This window comes from Salvia splendens, chromosome 1, assembly GCF_004379255.2.
Source record: "Salvia splendens isolate huo1 chromosome 1, SspV2, whole genome shotgun sequence".
NCBI classification, from domain to species: domain Eukaryota; kingdom Viridiplantae; phylum Streptophyta; class Magnoliopsida; order Lamiales; family Lamiaceae; genus Salvia; species Salvia splendens.
Genome location: NC_056032.1, coordinates 33,032,930 through 33,058,915, shown reverse-complemented (window position 1 = coordinate 33,058,915; position 25,986 = coordinate 33,032,930). Strand labels below are relative to the sequence as shown.

The window sequence follows — 25,986 nt, the reverse complement described above, 5'->3', positions numbered from 1 at the left end:
CTGCTAGCTTTGCTCCTTCTTCTATCTTCAATCTATGGTTGGGTACCATAGGAATATCTGAGGGCTTGCAATCTAGTAAACCAGTCTCTGCTAGTAAATCCAGTACGTACTTCTTCTGTCTCAGGAAGATTCCCTTCTTCGATCTCAAGACTTCGATTCCAAGGAAATATTTCAGTGCCCCCAACTCTTTCATCTCGAACTCCTTAGATAGATTCTCCTTCAGATTCTTGATTTCCTCTTCATCGTCTCCTATGATAATCATGTCGTCCACATAGATGATCAGACATGTCACCTTGCTGTTCTTCTTCTTAATGAACAATGTGTGGTCAGAGTGGCTTTGTTCATACTCATGCTTGAACATTGTCTGGCAGAATCTCCCAAACCATATCCGGGGAGACTGTTTTAGTCCATACAAGGTTTTCCTCAATCTGCACACCTGTCCGTCTCCGAATTCTCCAAGAAAACCTGGAGGGCTTCCATGTAGACTTCCTTATTTTCTTCCAACTCTCCATGTAAAAAGGCGTTAGTGACATCCAGCTGATGTAAAGGCCAATCTCTGGATGCAGCTATAGACAACAGTGTTCTAACTGTATTTAGCTTGGCTACCGGAGAGAACGTCTCTGCATAATCCACTCCATAGACCTGAGTGTATCCCTTAGCCACCAGTCGTGCTTTATACCTCTTGATTGAACCATCTGCTCGTCTTTTGATTGTGAAGACCCATCGACATCCTACTGGCTTCTTTCCCTTTGGTAGAGTACACTTCTCCCATGTTCCATTCTTTATTAAGGCATCTATCTCTTTCTTCATTGCCTCCCTCCAATGTTTGTGTTTCATCGCCTCCTCAAAGGATTGAAGAATCTCATCCTCATAGAGGGCAGCTTCAAAAGCTCTAGCCATTTCTGTGAGATGTCCCTGCACAAGATTAGTTACAGAATATTGGGACTTTCGTCCTTTCCAGTCTGGAGAGTATCGCCGAGGAGGAACGCCTCTCGTACTCCTTAGCGGTAACTCATAACCCATGTCTGCTTGTTCCTCAATTTCCCCATTCTCCCTGTCACTATTAGTTTCATCCACAGGAGTAATATTTCCAGAGTTATGACTATTTACATCAGGATCCCTGACCGGGGTAGATAGCGAGGTGTCACCGAACTCCTCGTCCTGCACATTGGAACTTGACGGCGCGGCGTTACCGCTAACTGTCTCTGGTGGACCGACGTTTAGAACAGGTTGACTTGGACTCGTCAAGTTTCCCTTCCCCTGACTGTTGTGATTCTCTTCCTGGTTTGGTGTAGGCTCGGATATTGGTGTAGCTGTAGGTTCGGGTACGGGTGTAGGTGTAGGTTTGGGTATTGGTGTCGGTAGCCAGCCTAATGAGTCATTTTCTGGAATTTCTGGTCGACTCTCCCCCTAACCGCTAGGTTGGCTATAGAAGTATTCTCCCTCAACAAAGTCGCAGTTCATGGTGGTATACATGGTTCTTGTTTTAGGATCATAGCATCTGTAGCCCTTTTGATTCCGGCCATACCCTAGGAAAACACATTTAACAGCACAAAGGGAAAATTTAGACCGCTTGTGTTTGGGAATATGGACAAAGACGGAGCACCCAAATGGCCTAGGTTCTAGACGATGAGATGATGGGATAGTGGCTTGGGTAGATAGGATGTCCAAAGGTGTTTTGAAGTCCAGGATTTTGGTAGGGAGACGGTTTAGAAGGTAGACAACAGTGGCTACGGCTTCTGACCAAAAAGATTTTGGGATTCGAGATTCGATTAGGAAGGCTCTTGTGACTTCTAGAATATATCGGTTTTTCCTTTCTGCTACCCCATTCTGTTCAGGAGTATGTGGACAGGTGGTTTGGTGGACTAATCCCTTTTTAGTGAAGAAAGACTGCATTTTAGAATTGACAAACTCCCCCCATTATCGGATCGAAGGATTTGGATATTGTGTTTGTATTGAGTTTGTACGAAGGTATAGAATTGGGTGAACTTGTCAAAAACTTCAGATTTTGTTTTTAAGAAATAAACCCAAGTCTTGCGTGTATAATCATCAACAAAGAACAAAAAATAGCGAAAGCCCGATCCCCCAGTAACATGTGCAAGACCCCACACATCCGAATGAATTAATGAAAAGGGAGTTTTCACTCTAGTATTATTTAACTTAAACGAATGTCTATGGCTTTTGGCCAAAAAACATGTTTCACAATTAGAGGCAAAAGAATCGGTCAGTCCGTGAGACAGCAACGCAGTACTCTGATGGGCCACCGCATCCACATAGTACAGTCCATGTCGTTTAGTGCCACGCCCAACTATCGTCCCCGTTTGGGTATCCTGTAGTAAACAGAAACGAGGCTGCATTAGTAACTTGCAGTTCAATTCTTTAGTCGCATGACTAACTGACAATAATTTGTGAGATAGTGACGGAACAAATAAGCAATTCGAGAGTCGAAGGGTTTGGGAGATAGTGATGGTTCCCACCCCCTGAATAGGTGCCAGATCTCCACTCGCAGTTTGAACATGGGTTTTATTTGACTTGGAAATACTTTCAAAATCAGACATATCAAAAGACATTGTGTCAGTTGCACCACAATCAAAAATCCAATTTTTATTCTTTTCTCATATTTCTGAGGTAGATGACATGGCCAAGGCTTCAAAGGAGTTTTGGCATTTTATTGTGGGATGTATCACAAGATTTTCACAAGGTTTAGGGGCTGGAATGTGTTTATGAAGAATTTTGGGGAGTTTAGAGGAGTTATTTTCGAAGTGGGGTACGGGGTGCAATATGTGAGGAGTTTTGGGGCTGGAAACAATAGGTCTATGGGGATGGGGTAAAAAATGTGATTTGGCAGAACTTGGAGGGTTCAAATGAGAGAACCCCCCTTTACCTTCATTCCAAACCCTAGACGGGTCCGCCGCGTTTGCTTCTCCTCCAATCTGCACTCTCGCCACCGTGATAGTGGCCACGGCCTTCTCCTCCCCGCGTCCGCCATAATTTCCGGTGGTGGTTGGAGTACCGAAGCCACCCGCCGTGTGCTCGGCGTAGGCGACTTGGCCTCCGACCGCCGCTGCTGCTGATGCCGATGCCCTCGGTCCGCCGCGATTCGCCGCCCTCTGGAGCTTGGATTTCTTCATTTCATCCCACCATTCGGGATACCCATGAATGAGGAAGCATGTATCATTTGTATGCCTCTTTCCTCCGCAACGGCTACAAAATAATTTGCTTTTATCTTCGTCGCCTTTGTGGTGATTGGCTGGATACCGGGACGGCGCCGGTGGTGGCGGTGGAGGCTGACTGGCCCTGTTGCGGTCGAATACGATCAGTCCCGCTCCAATTCCGGAGCCTGGTTGTTCGGTAGGTTTCAATATTCGCGCATTGTCGGCATTGCGCCTCACCATCGCGTATGCCTCTCGAGGAGTCGGTAATGGCTCTTTGTTGATGATCTCCTTCTTGACTGATTCATACCGTTCATCGAGTGCGGTAAGAAACTGATACACCCTCATCCTTTGGGTCCGTTGATTGTCTTTCTCGATTGACGGAGGATGGTCAATCGTGCTTGGATCTCGGGCGTCTATGGATATCCACAGATCCTGTAATTTTTGCCACAATGCTTCCAAGGTCATTCCTCCTTGTTTGATCGTCATACATTGTCTGTGGAGGTCGTACACCTGAAACGGATCTCTCCCGCTGCCATACGTGATTGCCAGGCCCTCCCAAAGGTCCTTGGCGGTCGCGTATTGAGAAACTTCGTTTACAAGGTCGGATTCGATGTTGTTGATAATCCAATTGAAGGTGCAGTGATCTCTCTGCTGCCACCTCGGGTAATTTGGGTCGGTTATCGGCGGTTCGGGGTCTGAAACTCCTATTATATGAGAGGTCAGCCCTTTACCGCCAATAGCCCTCTTCATCAGGTTGGCCCATAGGGGATAGTTGTTCCCGTTGAGCTTTGTTTTGATGGTTACTTCCCCCAGCGATTCTGGCTGGGTTGAGGGGTTTTTCGGGCTCTGCCCTGATGAAAATTCCTTAAATTTCAGGAATTCGGCAAATTGTGCCGCGAAATCTGGTGGAAATTTGGTTTGGTTTGAAGTGTTTGTGTTATGTGGATCTGTGTTTGAACTCTCGGTGGTTTCTGACATTTTGTTTGCTCACAGGGTTAAGGACAGACGGTCGGGAAAGGTAGCCTTGGGAAGGTGATGAACTCTCTCTGAGTCCCCACCTTAATAACCTGCTCTGATACCATCTTGAAGATGGTAACCGAGAGGGATAAGGGATAAAAGGCTAGACATGGTGAATTGCAGAGAACAAAGTTTATGATTCTCTTATTTATGTATTTCTGTGTGTTTTACATTGTATACAATGATCTCTTTTTATAGGAGAGAAATACAAGTATATTTAGAAACATATCAATCTATTCCAGGTATAATCACTAATTGGTATTCTCCTAAAATAGATTTATTTCTTTCCTTGAATCGTGTCTTTTAGGGTTTGACACTCTCATTACCCTGTTACATTCCAAGAGAAAACGATTCATAATAAAAATGGGATCATCATGGTGGAGACCAGAACTAAATGATTGATATTGTTGGTATCTATATTGGTGTTACTTTTATTATGATTCATCATAATAAAACTAATAAAAGTAATAAGACACTCTCATTACCCTGTTACATTCCAAGAGAAAACGATTCATAATAAAAATGGGATCATCATGGTGGAGACCAGAACTAAATGATTGATATTGTTGGTATCTATATTGGTGTTACTTTTATTATGATTCATCATAATAAAACTAATAAAAGTAATAAGACATAGAATAATGTAGAGAATAAGTCTTCTCTACATTTTTATGAGAAAAAGAAATGTCTTGAACATCAATATATTATCTCATATAAGATATCAAAATGAACTTAATTCTAATTATGTATACTATATTTAGTGATTTAAATAGATTATATAGCTTGATTATTGAATTTAAATAATTTAAATTATTCATATATATAAATATTAAATAAATAAATTTAATATACTAAAAAATTATAAAAAAGGTTTAAGAAATTAATTTATACTTATATTTATTTATTTACTTTAATAAAAGGAATTAATATTTTAAAATTTATATTTATACATATAAAATCCAACAAATAAGAAACAAAGACATGTATTTTAGCCCAAAATCCCAAACTAATTAAAATCGCAGTGATATACTATCAAGTGGAATTCCCTCCAACCCTACTGAAAGTGGCATCTCTTATTTCCTTCTTTCTCCTCCCCACTGGCGAAATCTGCCCCGCCGGCCTCACCGCCGTGCCGCCGCGCTCACCGCCTCACCCGACTTGCCGCCGCGCCCAACTTTCCGCCTGCCTGCTTCGCCGGCCTCACTGTGGTGTGTTGTAGCAGTTCTTGATTTGCTTCTATTTTCTTAGTTCGATTCAGGTATTCTGATCTTATAATTTTTATTTTGTTTCTGTTTGTATTGATTTTGTTTTTATTCTAGATTGAGCTCCTGTTCTTTTTTCTATGCTATGTATAAGATATTTAAAACTTGTTTGGTATTCATGAAAATAGTCCCAAAACTCTCTCTGCACCACTAAAGCCCTAAACACAGGTTTGCTTCCTTCGTGCGCAGGTCGTTTCATTTCGGCCGACCAGAAATAGCAATGGGCCGTTCTGACCCCGGCGTGCTCTATGCTCACACATTCGTTCACCCCCATCTTGATGAATACGTCGATGAGGTAATGCTGTGGCTTGATTCTCTGTTTCTGGTTATTTTGCTTAATGCCATCGCGAGCAATTTTAGGTTGGAGCCTTGTGAGCCATGCAAGTTTTTTCACTCAAACTGATATATGTATCTAAATGCTTGCTTGATAGAGTTTTTGCTTTACTTAGTTGGACCGTGTACTACCTTATAATAGCTTCTTACTCGATATGTGGTGTCATATTCAGTGTTTTATGCACCGCAAATTTCCCCTGTTGTTTTAATTAGATCACAGCTTTGCTAGTGAGGCAGTTTGTTTCCCTTTCTTTTTCTCATGTAAACTGAGGGTTATGCTTTCTTGATTTAATTCCTTGGTTTCGATGAAAAGATTTTGCTTTGCTGTTATGTGGTGAACTGTTGTATAATCTAGTTAGCATATTTAATGTTTTGTGTAGTATTGAATTTCACTTGAAGTATAAATTAGAATGCAGATGTTAGGGGTAGAATTTGTTCCTTGATATGCCCAACAATTTGGTTCTTTGTTCCGACAGACTGACATAGTTGTGAACTCGCTCGATGAATCTCTAATCCATCTCCTAAGATTGGGGGGCAGGGGGTTCCTTAGTTACTTACGTAATGGTATTTTTCTTACATTCCATTATGTTCCATGTAGCTTATACCAACTTCATCATGACCCTATATCTCTTTAGGGGAAATAATGTGGATTGTTTCACTTATGCTGTTTACTGGTATGCTAATGTATGCACTTACGAACATTTATTAATACCTGATGCATGTTTATGCCTATTTTATGTGAGATTTTGTATTACTTCCCCCTAGTTCTACTTCATAACCATTCCGAATTATGTATTATAGTGTGACTTAAAATTTTATTTATATCAGGTGATATTTTCGGAGCCTGTTATCATCTCTGCTTGTGAGTTCCTTGAGCAGAATGCTTCGTCAATTTGCCCTGCAGTGAAGCTTATGGGGTATTATGGATGTCATTTATTTGTAAATTAATATCGACCGGATGCTATTTAAGTTGATAATACAGCATCTCAATCACTTCTGGAAATAAACACATGCAAGAGAATATTTTTGAAAATATGCTAATTATTAATTCAATTTTTCATGCAATATTTTTTTGTTTTATAATTTTATAACTTTCCGTTTAGGATGCTAACTTACATTATATCACATTTTTATAGGGCTACTTCACCCCCATCATTTGCTTTGGAGGTTTTTGTTCAATGTGAAGGAGAGGCAAGATTTAGGCGGTTATGCCTTCCTTGTCTGTATTCACACTCTTCATCAACTGTTCTCGAGGTTGAGGTATATACTATCAATTCATGATGTTTACTTTAATTCAAGATAAGCGCTATTTCTACATAATAGCTATTGTTACCTCTTGTGAGTGAATTTTTTAATCTTCTTTTGTGTCTGACTTTTTCTTTATGTTATGAAGAAGATTTTGGTGGGTCCTCATCATGCCTGATCTTGAATGTTTTTACCCAAAATTCTTTCCATCCCACTTTCGTATCTCACTGCTCGTGCATATGGCAACCTGTTACCGATATATGCTTAAGCTTACATAGTGGGCCCATCAACAGTTTCTTAAACCCCTTTTCATGTAGGATATAGTCAATGCATTCGATTCTCACTGTATTTGATTAATGTCATTCAGTGAAATTACTGTCTCACTAATCTAAGTTGATCAATAGTTGAAGTTGATTATGCTTTGCAAAATTCTTTCTGCCCCACTTTCATATCTCACTAGGCATGTATGTGGCAATCTGTTATTTATTTATGCTTAAGTTTCTATAGTGGGCCCACCAACAACTTTTAGGTACCACTTTTCATGTAAGAAATTCTAGTCAATGCATTTGATTCTTACTGTATCTGATTAATGTTTAATGCGTACAATGGTATCATTGGCTCACTAATTTACATTGAATTTTATGTTATACTACTAGTTGATTATGTTTTGCAAAATCAACTAGGTTAGTAAGCTCGTGATACGTGCCGAATATGTAAAAAGTTTTTATTTTTTTCTGACTGGATTTTCATAGCACTTCCTCTTTTGTGTATCTCCACCCAGAAAACTTACCACTGCATCATCTTTTTGTAGGCCGTGGTTACTAATCATTTGGTTGTTAGAGGCAGCTATCGCAGCCTAAGCATGGTGATATATGGGAATACAGCAGAAGATCTAGGCCAGTTCAACATAGGAGTGGATTTAGATAGCTCCTTGACGGATACTACTAGTACTGTTGAGGGAAACCTAGAAGATTTACCGCCTGCCTTCCATTCCACTATGCTGACAATGGAGGAACTTGCATCTCCCTTGAAAATTTTATCTCAGGCAGCTGTAAAATCAGATATTCCGCTTGAATTAAGGAAGTTTCTGTTACTAGTATTCAGAATTTTAGATTCTCAGAATGTTGGGTTAGCAGCAGCTGATAATGTTATTAGTTCCTTACTTTCAGTGACTTCAACCTATAGAATAACTGGCTCCTCTCACAATAATATTGATCAAAATCAATTGGGCTTTGATGGAGTTAAAAGTGGTGGAGATACTAATCAAACTCTTAGTGACGCAGAAAAGGAACTTTTGGACCTTTATAAAATGATTGAGAATGAATCAAGAGATCCATCTGCGGAAGCTTCTGGAGATTTCTTGTTTCTTGAATCTGAGGAAGGCTCTACTTCCAAAGAGTTGACGGATACTCTCCAGCACCGTTTTGACTTCTGTAGCAGCACTCATAATGTGGGATATAAATATCTTTCACAGGTAGGTGTAATCTGCATCCTCAGAAAAAACATGACATCTGTCACACATGCTTGAAATTTCTGTAGGATCACATCACAAATTTTCCTCTCTTTCTGTTTCATGCATCTTCTGTACCATGTAATGTGCCTTCAGAAGCTGATTTTACTTCTTTGTTTTGTCTCCAGAATAAGAATGCAATCCTATGGTCCATAATGGCTCTTTTATTGTGTTCTACTAGAGAGAGCTGCTTTCATTTCGTTAATTCTGGTGGCATGAAGCAGCTGGTATATATCTTAACACATCGAATCCACAATTCTACAAGTCTTACATTACTGCTGCTAGGAGTTATTGAGCAGGCTACTATGCATTCTGTGGGTTGTGAAGCTTTCCTAGGATGGTGGCCTCGGGAGGATGAAAATATACCAGCTGGCACTAGTGATGGCTACAACCAAATACTGAACTTGTTGCTGAATAATCAGAGGCATGATGTTGCATCCCTTGCAACTTCTGTACTTCAGCGCATCCGGTTTTATGAAGTTGCTTGCAGATATGAGGTACATTCCACACATGGGAACTGTATATGTGGTAGCTATGTCTTGAAGTACATATGTATGATCTTGTGTTTGAATGAAGTAAACTGACACATGCAAATACAGGCAGATAAATATGAACTCACAGATGGTCATAAAACATTATATGAGAACCATTTTCACCTTATATTGTGACTATAGATGATTTCATTTTGTTAGAGTTTGTAATTATACGATCGCTTGTCTGCAGTGTGCAGTATTATCAGTACTTAGGGGCATGCCAACTGATGGCCGTGTTACTAACTATACCTCAGACTTGCTTGTCATTGCTAAAGTGCAACTCAAGAAACTCTTGGTTAGTTTTATTTGTATTATTCATTGTATTGGCTGCTTATTTTGCTATGTTATTCAGTGCTCTTGTTCTTAGAACTAGCTGTCTAGCTCATAAACATACTTTTCCCTAAGTAACATTTGTCAACTAACATTGTTGCAGAATTTAATGAAGTTGAGTGGTCCAGTTGAGGATCCTTCTCCAATGGCTGCTGCAAGCAGATCTCTTATCCTTGGTGATGCTGGGTCATTAGCATATAAAGCAACAAATAGCTTGATCAATCTGTCTAGTTGTCGCTTTTTGAATTGTGACATTGACTCACATTTACTTTCCATCTTAAAAGTATGCTCTCTTCCCATCATTCTCTCTATTTGCATTCCCTGTGTTTCAATCTTGAAATGATGCATAGTTTGCTTTCCATAATATGCATTGTTCACATTATGATTTTATTCTTTGCTCTATGTTTTTGCATTGGGCTCTTTTCGGCCTGTTATATGCTTTCCTTGTGCGGCACTTCCTAGTCTTTGAGTTATTTCCTGTAGTTTGTCTCAATAACCCTGATTAGGATTCCTCATCCCTGTGTACTTAATATTTCATTCACAATTTACCAAAGCCTTGCATGCAGAGTTTTTTCTGAATGGCTAACCACGAAATCGAACACACGACCTTTTGTATGACCTGGCTTTGATATGGTGTTGATTACTTCATCTAAAAGCTTAAGCTGACAGAGTGTATTATCATTTTCATATTTAATCGGATATCTTTGGTATGCTGTTGAACGATTACTCAAACCATTACTGTGTACTTTATACTTTTGCAAATTTATGTGATGTTGTCCTCTTGCCCCTAGTGCTACTTAATTAATTCCGTTATTCTTGACAGGAAAGAGGATTCCTTCCTCTGGCAGCTGCATTGTTATCATCTTCTCTCTTGCGATCTGAAACAGGGGATGCAATGCACTTGTTCTTGGACATTGTCTTGAATGTTGAAGCTATAATTCTTTCTCTCCTGTTTTGTCGCTCAGGTTAGATTTCCCGCTACCTCCACACCTAATCAAGCTTTAAGATATTGTTGTATTAATGTTGTCAAAATTTTCTTTCAGGAGTAGATTTTCTTCTACGGGACCAGGAAGTCTCCTTAATTGTCATCCAAGCTTTGCGGGGTATCCATGGCGTTCAGAATGGGGACTTTATTTCACTTCGCTATGCGTCTGTGTTATTGTCTAGAGGCTTCTTTGTTCGTCCCAGGGATGTTGGCATGATTGTTGAGATGCAGATGAGGGCAGTAAGTACTTTTTATCTCTTTCTGTTTTCTATGTCATTTCAGATATTTGTTTACTCGAAACGGCCTGGTTCAAGTTCTTGAGGTTGATTGTTTTCTGGTAACTCTGATTAATAATGTTTATTTGCTTTTAACTTCTTGTTAAGAACTACTTGCATTTTCTGGTTAATATTTTCCAGGTTATTGCTGTGGATAGGTTATGCAAGTTGACTTCAAATACTGAAGAATTTTTATGGGTGCTTTGGGATATTTGTCGTCTCTCCAGGTAGAGTATGCTTGTAGGTTCTCTAAGGTGAACACTCATTCATGTTTCTAACTGGCTTAAGGATTTGAGGTCGTCTATTTCAGGTCAGAGTGTGGACGCCAGGCTCTGTTGGTCTTGGTAAATTTCCCAGAGGTAGCAAATTTATACTCTTCTACTACATTTATGAGTGGCCAAGTATTCCCATTTCTTCTGTATGGTCCTTGAAATATATGAACTTCATCCATATTAGCCTTGTAATTTTGGTTAGTTGCATTTGTTCTGAAATCATCACAATTGATCAAATTTGTTCTGGAGGGCGGTGACATGGCTCTATCTTTCGCTTCCACTTAATGTGGATCTTTGCTCTTTTGCACTGTAGGCGTTCAAAGTTCTGATTAATGCTTTGCATTCTGGAAAGGAGCTTGAACCTGTTTCACCGAATACAGGTAAGCCAGTTATTTGAGTGGGGTTTCACAGTTTTCTTATATACTTATTAAGTGGCAATCTTTAACTTGCAGGAGTTTCACCTTTGAATCTTGCCATATTTTACTCAACCGCTGAGATTTTGGAAGTCATTGTTACTGATTCTACTGCAACTTCTTTGACATCTTGGATAGACCATGCAAAGGAAATGCATGCTGCATTACACTCATCCTCCCCAGGTTCCAACAGGAAAGATGCTCCTGCACGACTATTGGAATGGATAGATGCCAGTGTAGTTTACCATAAAAAAGGAGCAATTGGGCTCCTACGTTATGCTGCTGTTTTGGCTTCTGGAGGAGATGTTCACATGGCTTCAGACAGTGTTTTAGCATCTGACATGATGGATGTTGATAATGTAGTTGGAGATTCTTCCACTAGTTCCGATGGCAACATTGTTGATAATCTTTTAGGAAAACGGATTACAGAGAAGGATTTTCCAGGTGTTATTCTCCGCGATACCTCTATTGCTCAGCTCACTACAGCAATTCGTATTTTGGCGTTTATTTCAGAAAATTCGGTATGGTACTCTTGTTAGTTTCATTCCTGGCACTTTCTAGTAACAGACCTGCACTAACCAAGTCCTCTATGTTTAATATAAGGTTGCTGCTACTGCTCTCTACAATGAAGGTGCTGTGATGGTTATCCATGCTATTATGATCAACTGCAAACTCATGCTTGAGAGGTCATCTAATATTTATGGTCAGTATTCATTCCTGTGTTGAAGGTCCTTGAGCAAATTGACAGCATTGCTATATTCTAACAAGAATAACTGTTTCTTAGTGAACTTGGCATAATTTGGATATCTGCCGACTGCTGAGTGATTTGTTGTCTATGTTAAATTTTTCTCACAAAACTGCTACCTGAAAGTTTTCATCGATTGTAGGAGCTTTATATTCTCAATGATTTGTTTTGTTTACAGCTGCATTGCATACTATATTTAGATTATGCTTAATGTCGAACTAGGCTATTGCTCTGTAGCTATGTTTTTCATGGGTAACTTTCATGCTTATCCTGTCCTTTTATAATACTATAGTATATAGCTGACTCCTGTTAGACACGGATTGGACTCACCTTTTATTTCGGGAATGTAAGCTGTACATGCTAACCACTTTTGGAGTTTAATTTGTCTCCTTTTCTTCGGTACTACTGATATGGATGGTTCAAGTTACAGAAGAGGTAATATTCATCTCACTTGATAGTGAAGTAACCATAACCATTGTCAGAACAAGACGATGTTCTAAAGAGCCCATAACCATAGTTTTTCTCTTTTTTTTCTTTCTTTCTGGAGGCATTACTGCTAAATTGTTATGTATGTTGGACACTGTCAATTCCAAATAAAAATAGAATAATACACCTATTAAGTTGTACACTACAGAAGTACTTAGATACACTTACCTGCCTACATGGCTAGACATTCCCATAGCAAAAGTTAAAAGTATCTAAAACAGCTATACTAAGTCAATGATCATAGGTGTCTCACTAAGCTATAAGCCTGTTGAGTAGGGAGTAAATGAGTGAATAGAAAATCATAACCTGTTATGGTTGCTGAATCTTAGTTTCTCGCTACATTTTTTCCCTTAGCCTTGTCCAGAGGGGGGCTTTTGATACCTTTTGAGTGCTTATGATTCAGGAACCTAATGCGTGGCTAACTGTCTTGAGCAGATTATCTTGTTGATGAGGGTGCAGAGGGAAATTCAACTTCTGATTTACTTATAGAACGTAATCGTGAGAAAAGCATGTTTGATCTGCTTATTCCTTCACTGGTCCTGCTGATCAATCTGTTGCAGGAGTTACAGGTTCGTGGTGACAATTCTTTCTTATTTTACAGTGTACACTGGTTCCCAGTTCAAATCCAGACTTTGATGTCATTTCAATATTATTTTTGCTCTGGAATTATTTAGTTTATATTGGTCCAGTCCTAGTCAGGACACATTCAAAAGATTGCTCATATTAACTTTAATGATTTTGGATATGTATCGTTTTCTTATGGAGTTTCCAGATTAAGGTTGTACAGGGACTTTTAGATAAAACCTGAGTAGGAAGTTCTACTACCTTTTATGCCCAAATGAAAGGGAATGCAGAGTACACTTGTACACTAGCACATTACTACTTTCTATTCTTTGATAATGGTGAATGGTTCCAACTTCAATCAGTGTGTGAGTTTTTCTTGCTATATTCAGGAATCAAAGGAGCAACACCGGAATACCAAACTAATGAATGTACTCTTACAGTTGCATCGAGAAGTGAGGTAGTGCAAAAATTATCTTTTAATATTCTCTATAGAGTTATGTGCCACTATAGTTGATACTGGTTCTTTGTAGCCCCAAGTTAGCTGCTTGTGGAGCAGAGTTGTACAGTTCTTGCCCAGAAGTTGTGCTTGGTTTTGGTGCTGTTTGCCATCTTATAGCATCAGCACTAGCCTGTTGGCCAGTGTACAGTTGGACTCCTGGCCTTTTTCGCTTTGTCCTTGATAGCCTTCATGCAACTTCACTATTGGCACTGGGTCCTAAGGAAACTTGCAGCTTGCTTTGTCTACTAGTAAGCGAATCTTACGATTACATTGATTATATTTCAAGCGATTGGTGAATCTTGTAATCCATTTTGCATAATAACAGAATGTCAGTATGACTAATTCTTCCAATTTTATGTCTTTCAAGAATGATTTGTTACCAGATGAAAGTTACTGGATGTGGAAGAATGGAATGCCAATTCTGAGCCCTCTAAGAGCAATGGCTGTTGGGACATTACTTGGTCCACCAAAGGAGAAACAAGTGAATTGGTATCTAAGGCCTGGCAACTCTGAAAAGCTAATTGCTCAATTGTCTCCCCAACTTTTGAAACTTGGCGATATTATATTGCATTGTGCTGCTAGTGTAAGTGTCCATGTATATGTTTTGTCAAGCTAAAATTGTGTGGCATGGTGGGTTAGTCCCCAAGCTCAACTTTCTCTTTATGCTTTATCTGTTTATCTTACTACAGTTCTGTAACATGCCAGATATCAGTCATTGTGCAAGAAGTTCTACGTGTCTTTGTTATTCGGATTGCATGTCTCAATATTGATTATGCTTCACAATTGGTGAAACCAATAGTTTCATGGATCTCCCATCGCCTCTTAGAGCAGTCTGTGTTGTCTGATGTGGACGCTTACAAGGTTATCAGCAAGACTAGCTTTAATCTTATACCTTTTTGTTGCTGTACTCCTAAGTTGTTCTCACTTCATTAATATATTTTTGTTTTCCCTCTTAAATTGCAGGTTAACCGCCTCCTTAAATTTCTTGCTATCTTATTGGAGCATCCAAATGCTAAGGTTCTTTTCATATTTCAAAACTAACTTGTTCCTTTTTTCCATCAAATAGGGAGTTTGCCTAATTCTGTTATTCCATGACAGCCACTATTGCTGAAAGAAGGTGGATTTCAGATGCTAACAGAAGTGCTAGAGAGGTGTATAGGAGGTGCCAATTTTGATTTAAAGCAATTCCCCGGGAACATAAATATAGCAAAATATGAATTTCCAGTTCTTAGTTGGTGTGTACCAGTTTTTCAGTGTTTATCGTTGATTAGCGATGGGCGTACATCCCTGCAGTATCCTGGAGTACATGAAAGGTCAGGATTTTCCATTTGTGTATGTAGATGGGACCTTTTCATAACACTTACCTGGATAGACATTGACATATCATAAATATTCGCTTGTTGTTCCAGGAGTAACCCTTATTGTTTTACTGTTGAAGAATGTTCCACATTTTGGATATATATCCTAAGGTTCTGCATGGTATGTTCCTTTTTAATATTGTTATCTGCATATAAATCTATGACTAAAATATCATGCCATTATCTCCTTGTCAGTTTTATACTATATCATCCCTGCCTCTATAAACACAATAAGTTCATATCATAGGTCTTGCCCGTTGCAACAGAATTGGTTACTTGTCTGTCCGCCTTCAAAGAGATGGCTTCCTCTGCTGAAGGCCGGAATGCTTTACTTTCTATTGTGAAGCACGCTATGCCCTCTGCTGTAGAGGATTCTGAGAATCAAATCAAACATGAGAGCAATACAAGCTGTGGCATAATTTATGCAACTGAATTGAAGGAGAATCCTCCATTATTGTGCTGCTGGACCGCTTTGTTAAAGTCTATTGATTCTAAGGATGTTCCTGCTGCACAGGTTGCTTCAGCAATTTACACATTAGCCTCTGGTGCTTTAGGCTTTTGCATTGATGGGGAAAGGTAAGAAAATTGTTCTTTATACTTTGTTCTTGTTTTTTCTCTTGATACTTAAATTTTTTTATATATAAGCCATCTTGAATTTCAGTTTGTTATGCTAGAACATATTCTGAAAATATGAATTGGCTCTCTGATTAACAAAGTCATTTGTGGGGTGTTTAATAAAATGTAAGGTGTCATAATGTTCTGCATCGCTGGGGAAATGATTTTTTTAGAGTGTATGTATGGGCACAATGAACTTTTTTAGCCCTTAATTTGTTCATTTTTGGTGTTACAAATGATATTTAGTCGTTTGAGGGTATTATCTGTTGGGCAATCCTGTAGAGGAAGGAGTGAGTGAAACGAAGAACTTTGCGAATTGATGGGCATGACTGCATTCTCCTATTTAGTGAGGAAAATATATGTTTGTTGACTTTGTATTCGGGGTCAGTGGGCTCTACTCCTACAGCAAGACAGTTAACTATTCTTGTAAAGCGTAGCCGTAGAGTTGATTAGTGGTAAGTTGACTATTTTACTAACAGTGTGACACATGGATATAAAAGCTTGCATTTGAAAAGGTGTTCTGTCTTCATAGTTGTGTGACGACTTATGCACACTCTTACTATTCCAGATTTCCTTAATTATCAGTAGCAAGCACCATGCCAAATTTTGAAGTATCTTGATTGTCGAACTTTTAGGTGGTGACAGTTCACTTAACATTAACAAAATTACAGAAAATTTGCAAAAGATTGCCAATGTTTACCGCAATGTTTCTTTTATGAACACATTCTAGTTTTATGAGAGTTGAAATGCTTATGTCAAATATTTCACATGTTTTCTTTCTAATCAGCCTGAATAGAGAAAGGGTTTCTGCTATCAAGTTCCTGTTCGGAGTGAGCGAAGACTCTTTGGAAGATTTTTCTGAAGAAAATCTGAAGCAAATTGAGGAGCTTATCAGTTTGTTGGAAGCAGAGGCGAGCTATAAATCAGCATCTGAGAATCATCCTATGTCTCATCAGGTTTTTATCGCTCTCCTTCTAATTCTTCTTGTTGATGAGGGGTTCTTTCTTATTTTGTTTTTCATTCTTTTTCATGGGTTGTTTAGATCAAGGAGATTGCAAGCTTATTAATGCTTTTAATGCAAAAATCATCTGGCACGGAGGAAGCTGATGCTGAAATTGCCCGCCGTTGCACTTCATTGCTTACTCCTCCGGTTCCTTCAAGGGTGCATAGATTTGCGGATAGAAGTATGGAGCTGATTGAAGATTACGGCTTGGATGAATTCGGAACAATGTTCTCTTGGGAGTGTCCGGAGAATATGCGTAATAGAATGACACAGACAGGTCTTTCTACAAAAAGAAAGATCTCCTCTCTCGAGGGGCCAAATAGGCATGGCAGAGGGGAGAACTCAGTTGTAGAGGCTGCTTCCCAGAGTACATTCTCTAGGGGGATGGTACCCGTCACTACCCCACCTGCCCCTACACGTCGTGATACCTTTAGACAGCGTAAGCCAAACACTAGCAGGCCTCCTTCTATGCATGTGGATGACTATGTTGCAAGAGAACGAAATGCTGATGGTACTAACAGTTCTAATGTAATTGCTGTCCCACGGATAGGATCTGCTAGCGGGAGACCACCGTCAGTTCATGTGGACGTCTTTATGGCCAGGCAAAGGGAGCGCCAAAATGTCACGGGGGTAGCAGTTAATGAAGTAGCAACCCTTGCGAAAATGACAGCCCCAGATGACAACTTAGATGGAGACAAGTCCAGCAAACCTCAGCAGTTGAAATCGGATCTCGAAGATGATCTTCAGGGAATTGATATTGTTTTTGATGCTGAAGAAGCTGAACCCGATGATAAATTGCCCTTTCCACAACCGGATGATAATCTGCCACAACCTGCTTCTGTTATTGAACCGCATTCTCCTCATTCAATAGTAGAGGAGACCGAGAGTGATGTAAATGAGAGCAACCAGTTCTCTCACTTGGCTACTCCGTCTGTATCAAACATGGATGAAAACACACTGAGTGAGTATTCATCAAGGATGTCTGCATCTCACCCAGAGATGCCCTTGACTCGAGAACGAAGCATTTCCTCCGATAAGAAGTTCCCTGAGCCAGATGTCTCAAAGGGTTTACCAATCAGAATTCCTCTCCATGCAACTGAACCCCCTGCAGTAGCAAGTACTTCAGGAGGTGCGGCTTCTATCTACATGAAGGTTACCTCATCTGCGGCAAGGTTTCCTCCTGATTCCAGGATGCAACCTCATTTATATTCTAAACCACCTCTACAACAAAGTGGTCCTGGGTTGCAAGCTTTCTATGACCAGAAATTTCCTATGAATCAGCCTCCTCTCCCGTTGATGCCACCTCCATCAACATTCTCATCCGTGCCATCTCAAAATATGCTACCTGGTGTGGGTCAGTCTTCATCTTTTGTAAAGTCTGCACCAGATGTTCAGACTCAGGGTCCTCAAGGCTACAACAATGTATGTGAAGATCGACTTGCTGTTTAAACTGGTTTCTGCATTTTTCTTACTTGTGTGTAGTTTCTCACTCTTCCTCTGATTTGCAGGTTCAGTCAGATTATATGTCTGAGGCTGGAAACTCCACATCTGCCTCAAAGCAAAATTCAAAATTCGGAAGGACATCTCACTCCTCTCCTGCGGGATCTACAAGACCTCCTCCACCACTTCCTCCTACACCACCTCCTTATTCTGGCAATCCTTCAATGATAAATTCTACTTCTCAATCACCACAATATTTTCAGCCCGACATGCAGCAAAATTCTGGCGCACCTTTGATTAACCTCCCAGCATCACACTCAATGCTAAACTCTTACCCCCCGCCATCGATGCAGCCATTACTTTTCAGGCCCGGTTCCATGCCTGTAAATCTTTATGTAAACAATTTAGTCCAACAACATGGAGACAACATGGCGAATGTATCGCATAATCTAACCATCTCTGTGCCTTCAGCCCAATCCATACCTACACCTACACAGTTGCAGCCATTACAGCCACCACAAATCCCCCGTCCACCTCCGCATCTTAGACCATCTGTTGCATCTTCCCCACAGTCTGAGCTGGCAGTACCAATGTTGCATGGTTCCTTACAGATTCCTGCTCATCCATCCCAGATGCTGCAGCAGCAGCAGCAACAGCAACTGCAACTATCCCCTGGTCAAGTGTATTATCAGGCACAACAACAGGAGACTACACAGGCGCCGCAGCAGCATCAAAGAGTTTTGCAGCAACCAGGAGAAACATCTCAGCAACTAGATTCTGGGATGTCTCTACAAGAGTTCTTTAAATCCCCTGAAGCCATTCAGGTACTAAATGCTCGAGACTAATATAATTACAGACTTCAGTTGATTATAGGGTTATGAGTTGATCGTTTGACTCAACTTGATTGCAGTCTCTTCTTAGTGACCGGGATAAGCTTTGTCAGCTCCTGGAGCAGCATCCTAAGTTAATGCAGATGCTTCAGGTTTGACGTTATATAAAATTGCTGCTCCCACCTATGTTATTGACATTTCATAACTGACACTTTTTTCTTGCTTATTGCATATGTTCATTGTCTTGGCATGTTGTTGGTCATCTAAAATATCATTAGGTTCAGAAGGCCATAGAGCTTCCGTAAACAACAAGTTTATTTTGCACATTGACATCTAGTCTCTAGATAATATTACTGCAATACCTGGAGTGATCTTTTGTTGTTTCATTGGTGCTTATGTCTCACAACCTGCCTTGCTATTCTGTATTGTCAGTCGAATTTTATTTCAGTAAGTTTCAAGTTTAATAGTACTATTTCTGATCATGTGTTGCCATGGTTTACCAGGAGCGATTGGGTCCATTGTAGGAAATTTCTGGCGGTTGTATCTCATAAAGGCTCCTGATTTTGAAGATATGTTTGTACATTGCTTTACATTTTTTTTATTGAATTATCCGGATGCAGCATCATCATTTTGTAAGGGGATGTTTGGAATTGCTTTAAACTGTTTCAAGAGCTTAAAAGATGTTTTAAGCTTGTCAAAGTGTTTGGATAAAATGAGCTTATAAGATGATGAACTGTTTGGCATTTTAAGCTCCTTGTATGTTGTAATGACCAAAAATGACATAACAATCATGTGGCATTTTTAAAGCTCTTTATACTATATTGCAATGTCCAAAAGAGACACCTCCATTATATTTTTATTTTCAGCAAAAATAAATGAAATCAGCTCCAAAAAACCACTAGATGTCAATTTGGGGTGAGTAGATATATACTCAAAATCTAATTCCAAAAAATTTCATGGATCATGGAGTGGTCCACAAAAATGCTCGAAGAAATAGCTATTGTATTAACTCACAAATTAAAATCGCACCCAAATCAGGATTTCAAAGTCATTAGAAAGGTTCCAAATTTGTTAGTACCTTTAAATTCATTGCATCTTCCATACTTGATTGCATTGCATCTGCCATAATTGAATTGCATTGCGTTACGAAAAAATGAGCTTTCAAATGTTTAGTATCATTTGGCCCATATGTTTTAGGACCAAGTTTGAGTATATTTGGTGTTAGAAGTAAATAAAAAGTTGGGTGAGCAAATAATGGGATAAAATATCCTTTACCCTACTATATATACAAACTATATCTTGTAGATATCTACCATGTGATTATATTGTAAAATTACTGATACCTTTCTTTTATTGTACGCATGCTCCATTCGTTTTTTATTATATGTACCCAACCTTCAAATTACGCATATTAAAAAATAATTTATATTTTATCCCTAGGAGTATAAATTATCATTATAAATACAAATATACAATTAAATACAGTATCAAATTTAAAAAAATATTAAACTCTTAATTTTTGAAATGTGACACTCGGTAACAAATGCTAAATATGACACTTATTTAAATATGAAGAGTACAATATAATGCACTACAATAATGCATAACATTGTAGTGCATTGTATTATGGCAGGTTTGTGTGATATACAAGACTCACATATAAATAATAGGTAAACACATGAATTTCCAACATTTGTATATTTCTACAAACTTTGAATTTTTTGAATAAAAATGTAGTTCTGAATATGTAAATTAATAATTTCAAAGTTGCTCGTTCATTTATGTCATGCTACAGGTAGTAAGGTATCATATACGTGTGAAGTTGGTTATATATTAATTAACGCAAGTGAATATCCAAACATGGCAAGACACTAAATAAAATGTTAAAAAAAGCTTCCGAATTTTGAGCCTCTACAAGTATCTATTTAATTTAAAATTAGCAATGTATAAAATCCCAACAAATATCTAATTGAGTTAGATTGGGTTTTGAGCTGCATACACTTTCGTTTCTTCTCGTCCCTTTATTGGGTCTGTTCAAGATTAAACCTATAATTTCCTTTTCATAATAGTCATTTGATGCAACACCTATTTTGACGTAATTGCCCTGATGAAGTAAGATTGTTGTAGAAATGAAGGAGAAAAAACCCTGAGCTTTAATTGATAAAGATAATTATTCTGTAATAATTCAAATGTAAAGGACACAGTCACTATCAAAAACATCATCCTTAGCCATTTCAAAAAAGCACGAGTCTGTCAAGGATAAGTGTCTTGAAACTAAGGTGGTCCATCCCAATTCATCATATATGATCATGACAATAATTATATATAATAATAAATAAATAATAAAATGAAATGGGAAGCTAGTCTGTCAAGACTTTCTACCATAGAAGCAAAGGTCTAAATAAAGATAAATGTAACAATCATCCATCATTCCTTTTAACAATTGCTCTATCTCATAATGGGGAATTTAGCCATGTAAAAAAGAATAGATTTTTGAGCTCTAATCTTTGTCTTAAGCTAGTGGCCTTGTTGTTTTCATTGGTAATTTTAAATTTTATAACTTTGGGATCTTTATTCTTCCCATGATCTTTCGATTTTATCAATGCTACTCCAAAGTAGAATCATTGGATCGGCTGCAGATGCTGCAATCTATTAATTTGCCTAGATGTTAGAGCACAAGGAAATACTACTAGTATATAAATACCTACAAAATCAGGAAAAATGTGAAGCCACTCTTTATTGTTTGTATACCATCCAAAATAAACAAGTTTCTCCACATTACAATATCACAATCATCATCTATTTATCTGCAGGAAACAAAATTAATATACAATCCCCAACCAACCACATGATCTCTCTAAGATCCTAAAGCTGTTCTTGAAAATGTATACATACATACATACATACATACATATAAGTAGATAGATAAAACTATAATATATAGTAGTATAAAATATGGAAGTACTATCTAAAACCTTTGTTTCATTGTCTACACTAGCAATAACAATGGTGTAGATCAACCTAAACCTTTTACCTCTTCCGGCAATTGCGTATGTATGAATTTCAAATTCAAGCCACAAAGTCCGGCAGCAGCTGCGCCGCGAACCGCTTCTGGTTCTGTATGTTGATGTTGTCGTACACATTCGCATTGGGCGGCGCCGCCCCGAAATCATTAGCTTCTCCCATCTCCACTCCTCTGCCTAATTGCATCGACTGATTAGGCAGGAAGCTCTGGTGCGGCAGCCCCAGCGTCAGCGACACTCCATTCCCTGAATACGGCGTCGTTTGGAACTGCTCCGCTCCGAACCTCCCCAGCTCTCCCATCGGGTACGACCCGAACCCGCCTATGAAGTTGGTGGGGGCCCCCATCAGGGTGAACCCCGTTCCGTCTCTGCCCTGCCTGTCCCCGAATTTGATGGTCATGGCGTCGCTGTCCACGTCAGGAGGGGGCTTTGTGTCGGCGTCGCCCATTCTTTGCTTCTTGGGGCTGGCTCCTTGAGTGATGGAGGAGAGGTTGAATCCCCCAGCCACCATGGCTGTGGCGGTCGGAGACGTGGAGATGTTGTTGTTGTTGTGCTGTTGGGATTTTTCTTGGTCGGCCTTGTCCTCGGAGGTGGTTCCGTTCGCCTTGTCCTGCTCCTTGATTTCCTCCATGTACATTTCCTCTACCATAGGCTTCCATAGCCTGACTCGGGCGTTGATGAACCAATTTGATACCTGAATCGATTTTTAAATTTATGTATGTTCATTTGGGTAATTAAAAAGAAAAATAAAGTAATGGATACCTGGCTTCGGGTGAGGCCGGTTTGTTTGGCAAGCATGAGCTTATCCGAGTCCTTTGGATAGCTGCAGGAGATAAAGAGAGGGTTTGGTTAAGAGGATTGGAGTGAAGAGATGGTGGAAGTGGGAAGGAAAGAGAGTTACGGGTGGAGGAAGTGCTCGAAGAGCCAGGCGCGGAGGACGGAAACAGATCGCTCGGGCAAGCCTCGCTGGGGTCTCCAAGCATTGTGCTGGATCATTCCCAATTGCTGCAAGGCTCTCTGTTGCCTGATTTGGTTGTCCACATATTTGAGTCTAGAACCTTCCATCTTCCCTTCCAAACTCTCTTCTTCACCTAAGCTTTTACTCGCCCCTCGAATCTGTCCTAGAATCGCATCTTTCAAGCACCGGAACTGCTTCGATATCGTCTCCAGCGCCAGAGCTGTGTAGGTCTTCGCAGACCCTATTCCCGCCGCCTGCTCGAACCACGATATCACCATCTGCATCTGCTGGTGGTACTGTCGGTACCTCTGCTCCACCTACAATTACCAATCAATTTTATACACAGAAGACAGACAGACAGACAGGCTTGATAGAAATTTTAAAGTTTTGAGCGACTCAATAGACTTGGTTTCAGGCTTACCTCATCGAGCATGTTAACCAGCTTCGCCTTTTTCATCTGAATTTCTTGTCTCTCCGCTGTGCTCAGCTCCGCGCCACGTTTCGCGCTGCTATCTCCGCCGCTCTGACCGTCGCCGCTCGCGGCCGCCACAGCGGCTGAATCCCCGCTGCTCTTCGCCGGCTTGGACGATTCCGCGGTGGCCTTGCCGACGTTAACCACTTCATCGAGAACCTCCTGCGCGGCCTTGAGATACTTAGAGCTGAGTAAAACGCTCTGCACCCCGTTCGAGACCCCCGACGCCGACGACGGCGACCCGCCGGACACCCTCACGTCGTCGCAGCGCGGCGGCGAGGACACGGCGGTGACTAGGGGCTGGCTCGGGACCTCCCGGGCGGTGAAGGACGCGTACTGGGGCTGCTGGGAAGAGAGGCTCAGGGAGAGACCTTGAGGAGCGGCGCGTGTGACGTCACGCGCCTCCATGGGGAGGTTGTAGAGGTTGTAGGGGACGCGGGGGAGGAAGTGGTCCTGGGTGGGGGCGGAGGTTGTGGCGGCGACGGTGGTGGTGTTGAGGGGGACGCCGACGAAATGTTGCTGCGGCGGCGCGTGGTGGAGGGAGGAGGGGTTGGAATTGAGGAATACGAAGTTGCTGCTGGGTTGGGGGTTGTCGGAGTATCCGACGTAGGCGGGATTCATGAGAATCAGCGTCTGTAGACCGTCGCCTCCTCCGCCGCCGGCGGCTTGGATTTCAGAATTGCCATGGTAGTAGGTCGCCATCGATGATGATGATCGGAGCTTATATTTTATGAACTCACGCTGCGAAAAGAGACTACGTTAGCTTTCACTTCAACATCCAATCCAACTTACTTTTCACACACAGAAATCAAGAGAGAGATAAATATAAAATATAAATATAAATATAAATATAAATATATACACGGGCTTGTTGTACCTGTAAGAGAGATGAGTGATGAAAACTGTTGTGGTTGACTATAACCTACTAATATCTGTGATCGGAAGAGCCCTGAAAATCCAATCAAATTGAATCAATTATAATCAAGTTTTCAACATATTGTATAATCAAACCACCAACAAGAAAAAAGAAGCTAAGTAAAGATAGATTTGAAGGATGGAAAAGGGTGAAGAAGAGAAACAATCTGGTGTGACCAGTCTAGATATGATTTCCCAAATAGAGATAGGGTGATAGAAGAAACAGAAAAAGAGATGGATTATTAGGGAAAGAGAGATTGAGTGGGGGAGAAAGGGATTGGTTAGGTTAACACTATTGCTCTACCTCGTCTGACCAAGATTTCTCTGTGCACGTGTTCCATCTATTTCTATATAATCAAACAACAATTACCCACACACACTCTCTACAACCCAAACAAGAAGAAGTAGTAGTAGAAGTAGAAGAGCGATCTAACATATATACTCACCAGGATTTAATTCAAGTAATTTGAATTTATGTATGAAGAGAGTGGGGGCATAGATATAGACTGTGGTGAATGTTTTGAAAGTGTGTGTGATTTCTTCAGTCTAATAATATGTGATCGGACACAATATCCATGGCTGTCTGCAACTCTCTCTCCCTCACTAAGATAAATAAAAACAAACAAGTGAAGAGAGAGGGAGGTGCTAAAAAGACTTGGAAAAAGATGCCCATCTTTATCCACACAATTTGTGGCTCTTTTTTCTTTCACACATAAATCAAACATAAATAATTAAACAAAATTAAAAATAGGGGGAAACGGATTCTTCAAGAAAAGTATGAAACAAATACTACTAATACTACCATGGATCGATGCTTCTTTCTTGCTATATTTTCTCTCTCTAAAAATCCTTCTCTTTCTCTCTCTTTGAGTAATTGATCAAACACCCTCACTGATTTGACTCTCCTTTCCAAATCATTTGATGCATCTCTCTGCACAAAGAAATCAAACTTTTCAGACAGATAAAAAAAAGACGTCGATGTCTGTGAGTTCGTTATATATGCTATTATGTCAGAAGATAAACACAGCCGAGGTAACGTCCCCTTCCCACTCAGGATTTTGGATTAGCAATTAACAATTACTAATAATTAACAAATTAAGTAGATGATTATGATGAGGATAAAACCCATCGTATATTATATTATTTTAATTTTTTTAAATCTTTTTGTGAATGGAGTGTCGGATGGGTAAGGAGGGGGTCCCCTGGTTACATAATTGAATTTTCCTTTGTCCCTTTGTGTTAGATTTTATTTTCTCAAGTAGTATAATATATGGTTTTTATTTATGTGGTGGAAGATAGAGTTTGAAGATAAAGCAATTTAAATGCCCAAGGAACGCGGGACCAACTACCATAACACCTACTTATTGCTCAAAAAGCTATTGTATTGTCATCTCATCTCTTTTTTCCACAATTTTATTTTATTCAATCAATATAGTACAGTAGTAGTTTAAAAATGGGACAAAATATCTCAAGCTGGCAAAGCCTCTTAGGTAGAAAATTCGGAAATTTGAATACTATATTTGAGACGAAACCTAACCCTCTTAACAAGTGTTACACCATGGTTTGTATACAAATTCAAGAAATTTGACAACGTTACACATATTTTATGTGGTTTAATATTTTCATAATTTAAAGTTAAGAAAATTAATTAGGCTGGTTGAGGACCCCATGGCATGTTCATTGGTCAATGGCTTTTAAATCTAAAGAGGGCAATGTGGTCCTGGGCAAACCATTAACGCATGGAAAAT

General features: G+C 39.8%; 2 protein-coding genes across 5 annotated transcripts; one reads left to right on the top strand and one right to left on the bottom strand.

Annotated features, from left to right (window-relative positions):
- Positions 1-5,183: 5,183 nt before the first annotated feature.
- On the top strand, positions 5,184-19,689 carry LOC121747567 (protein virilizer homolog). Of its 2 annotated transcripts, XM_042141634.1 has the most exons (30): positions 5,184-5,430; positions 5,624-5,729; positions 6,596-6,684; positions 6,904-7,027; positions 7,824-8,486; positions 8,651-9,019; positions 9,246-9,350; positions 9,489-9,668; positions 10,209-10,350; positions 10,429-10,610; positions 10,787-10,872; positions 10,956-11,004; positions 11,231-11,297; positions 11,370-11,851; positions 11,934-12,033; positions 12,997-13,130; positions 13,515-13,582; positions 13,656-13,872; positions 13,992-14,207; positions 14,330-14,485; positions 14,588-14,641; positions 14,723-14,937; positions 15,034-15,103; positions 15,230-15,558; positions 16,385-16,553; positions 16,640-17,039; positions 17,151-18,022; positions 18,109-18,864; positions 18,951-19,022; positions 19,374-19,689. In XM_042141634.1, the coding sequence occupies exons 2-30, from the start codon at positions 5,655-5,657 to the stop codon at positions 19,392-19,394; spliced, it is 6,462 nt and encodes a 2,153-aa protein (XP_041997568.1). In that variant the 5' UTR covers positions 5,184-5,430; positions 5,624-5,654; the 3' UTR covers positions 19,395-19,689. The 2 variants fall into 2 exon arrangements, with proteins under 2 accessions (XP_041997568.1, XP_041997557.1); XM_042141623.1 differs by having other exon boundaries at positions 16,640-18,022.
- Positions 19,690-21,582: 1,893 nt separating this feature from the next.
- On the bottom strand, positions 21,583-25,356 carry LOC121747545 (BEL1-like homeodomain protein 1). Of its 3 annotated transcripts, none has more exons than XM_042141608.1 (6): positions 25,041-25,356; positions 24,201-24,272; positions 23,273-24,064; positions 22,795-23,168; positions 22,656-22,716; positions 21,583-22,587 (listed from the first exon to the last, which is right to left on the bottom strand). In XM_042141608.1, exons 3-6 carry the CDS (start codon positions 24,023-24,025, stop codon positions 21,940-21,942), a joined length of 1,836 nt encoding a protein of 611 aa, XP_041997542.1. In that variant the 5' UTR covers positions 24,026-24,064; positions 24,201-24,272; positions 25,041-25,356; the 3' UTR covers positions 21,583-21,939. The 3 variants fall into 3 exon arrangements, with proteins under 3 accessions (XP_041997542.1, XP_041997533.1, XP_041997546.1); XM_042141599.1 differs by lacking the exon at positions 25,041-25,356 and adding an exon at positions 24,685-24,916; XM_042141612.1 differs by lacking the exon at positions 25,041-25,356 and adding an exon at positions 24,543-24,650.
- Between the last annotated feature and the right edge of the window lie 630 nt (positions 25,357-25,986).

Excerpts from the sequence above, each read along its gene's own strand:
- LOC121747567 (XM_042141623.1), top strand. The coding sequence starts at position 5,655 with ATGGGCCGTTCTGACCCCGGCGTGCTCTATGCTCACACATTCGTTCAC. Across the intron at positions 6,685-6,903 it reads CCTGCAGTGAAGCTTATGGG|GGCTACTTCACCCCCATCAT; the intron begins GTATTATGGATG and ends ACATTTTTATAG. Across the intron at positions 15,559-16,384 it reads TTTTGCATTGATGGGGAAAG|CCTGAATAGAGAAAGGGTTT; the intron begins GTAAGAAAATTG and ends CTTTCTAATCAG.
- LOC121747545 (XM_042141608.1), bottom strand. The coding sequence starts at position 24,025 with ATGGCGACCTACTACCATGGCAATTCTGAAATCCAAGCCGCCGGCGGC. Across the intron at positions 23,169-23,272 it reads TGGTTAACATGCTCGATGAG|GTGGAGCAGAGGTACCGACA; the intron begins GTAAGCCTGAAA and ends TGGTAATTGTAG. Across the intron at positions 22,717-22,794 it reads TTCGAGCACTTCCTCCACCC|CTATCCAAAGGACTCGGATA; the intron begins GTAACTCTCTTT and ends TATCTCCTGCAG.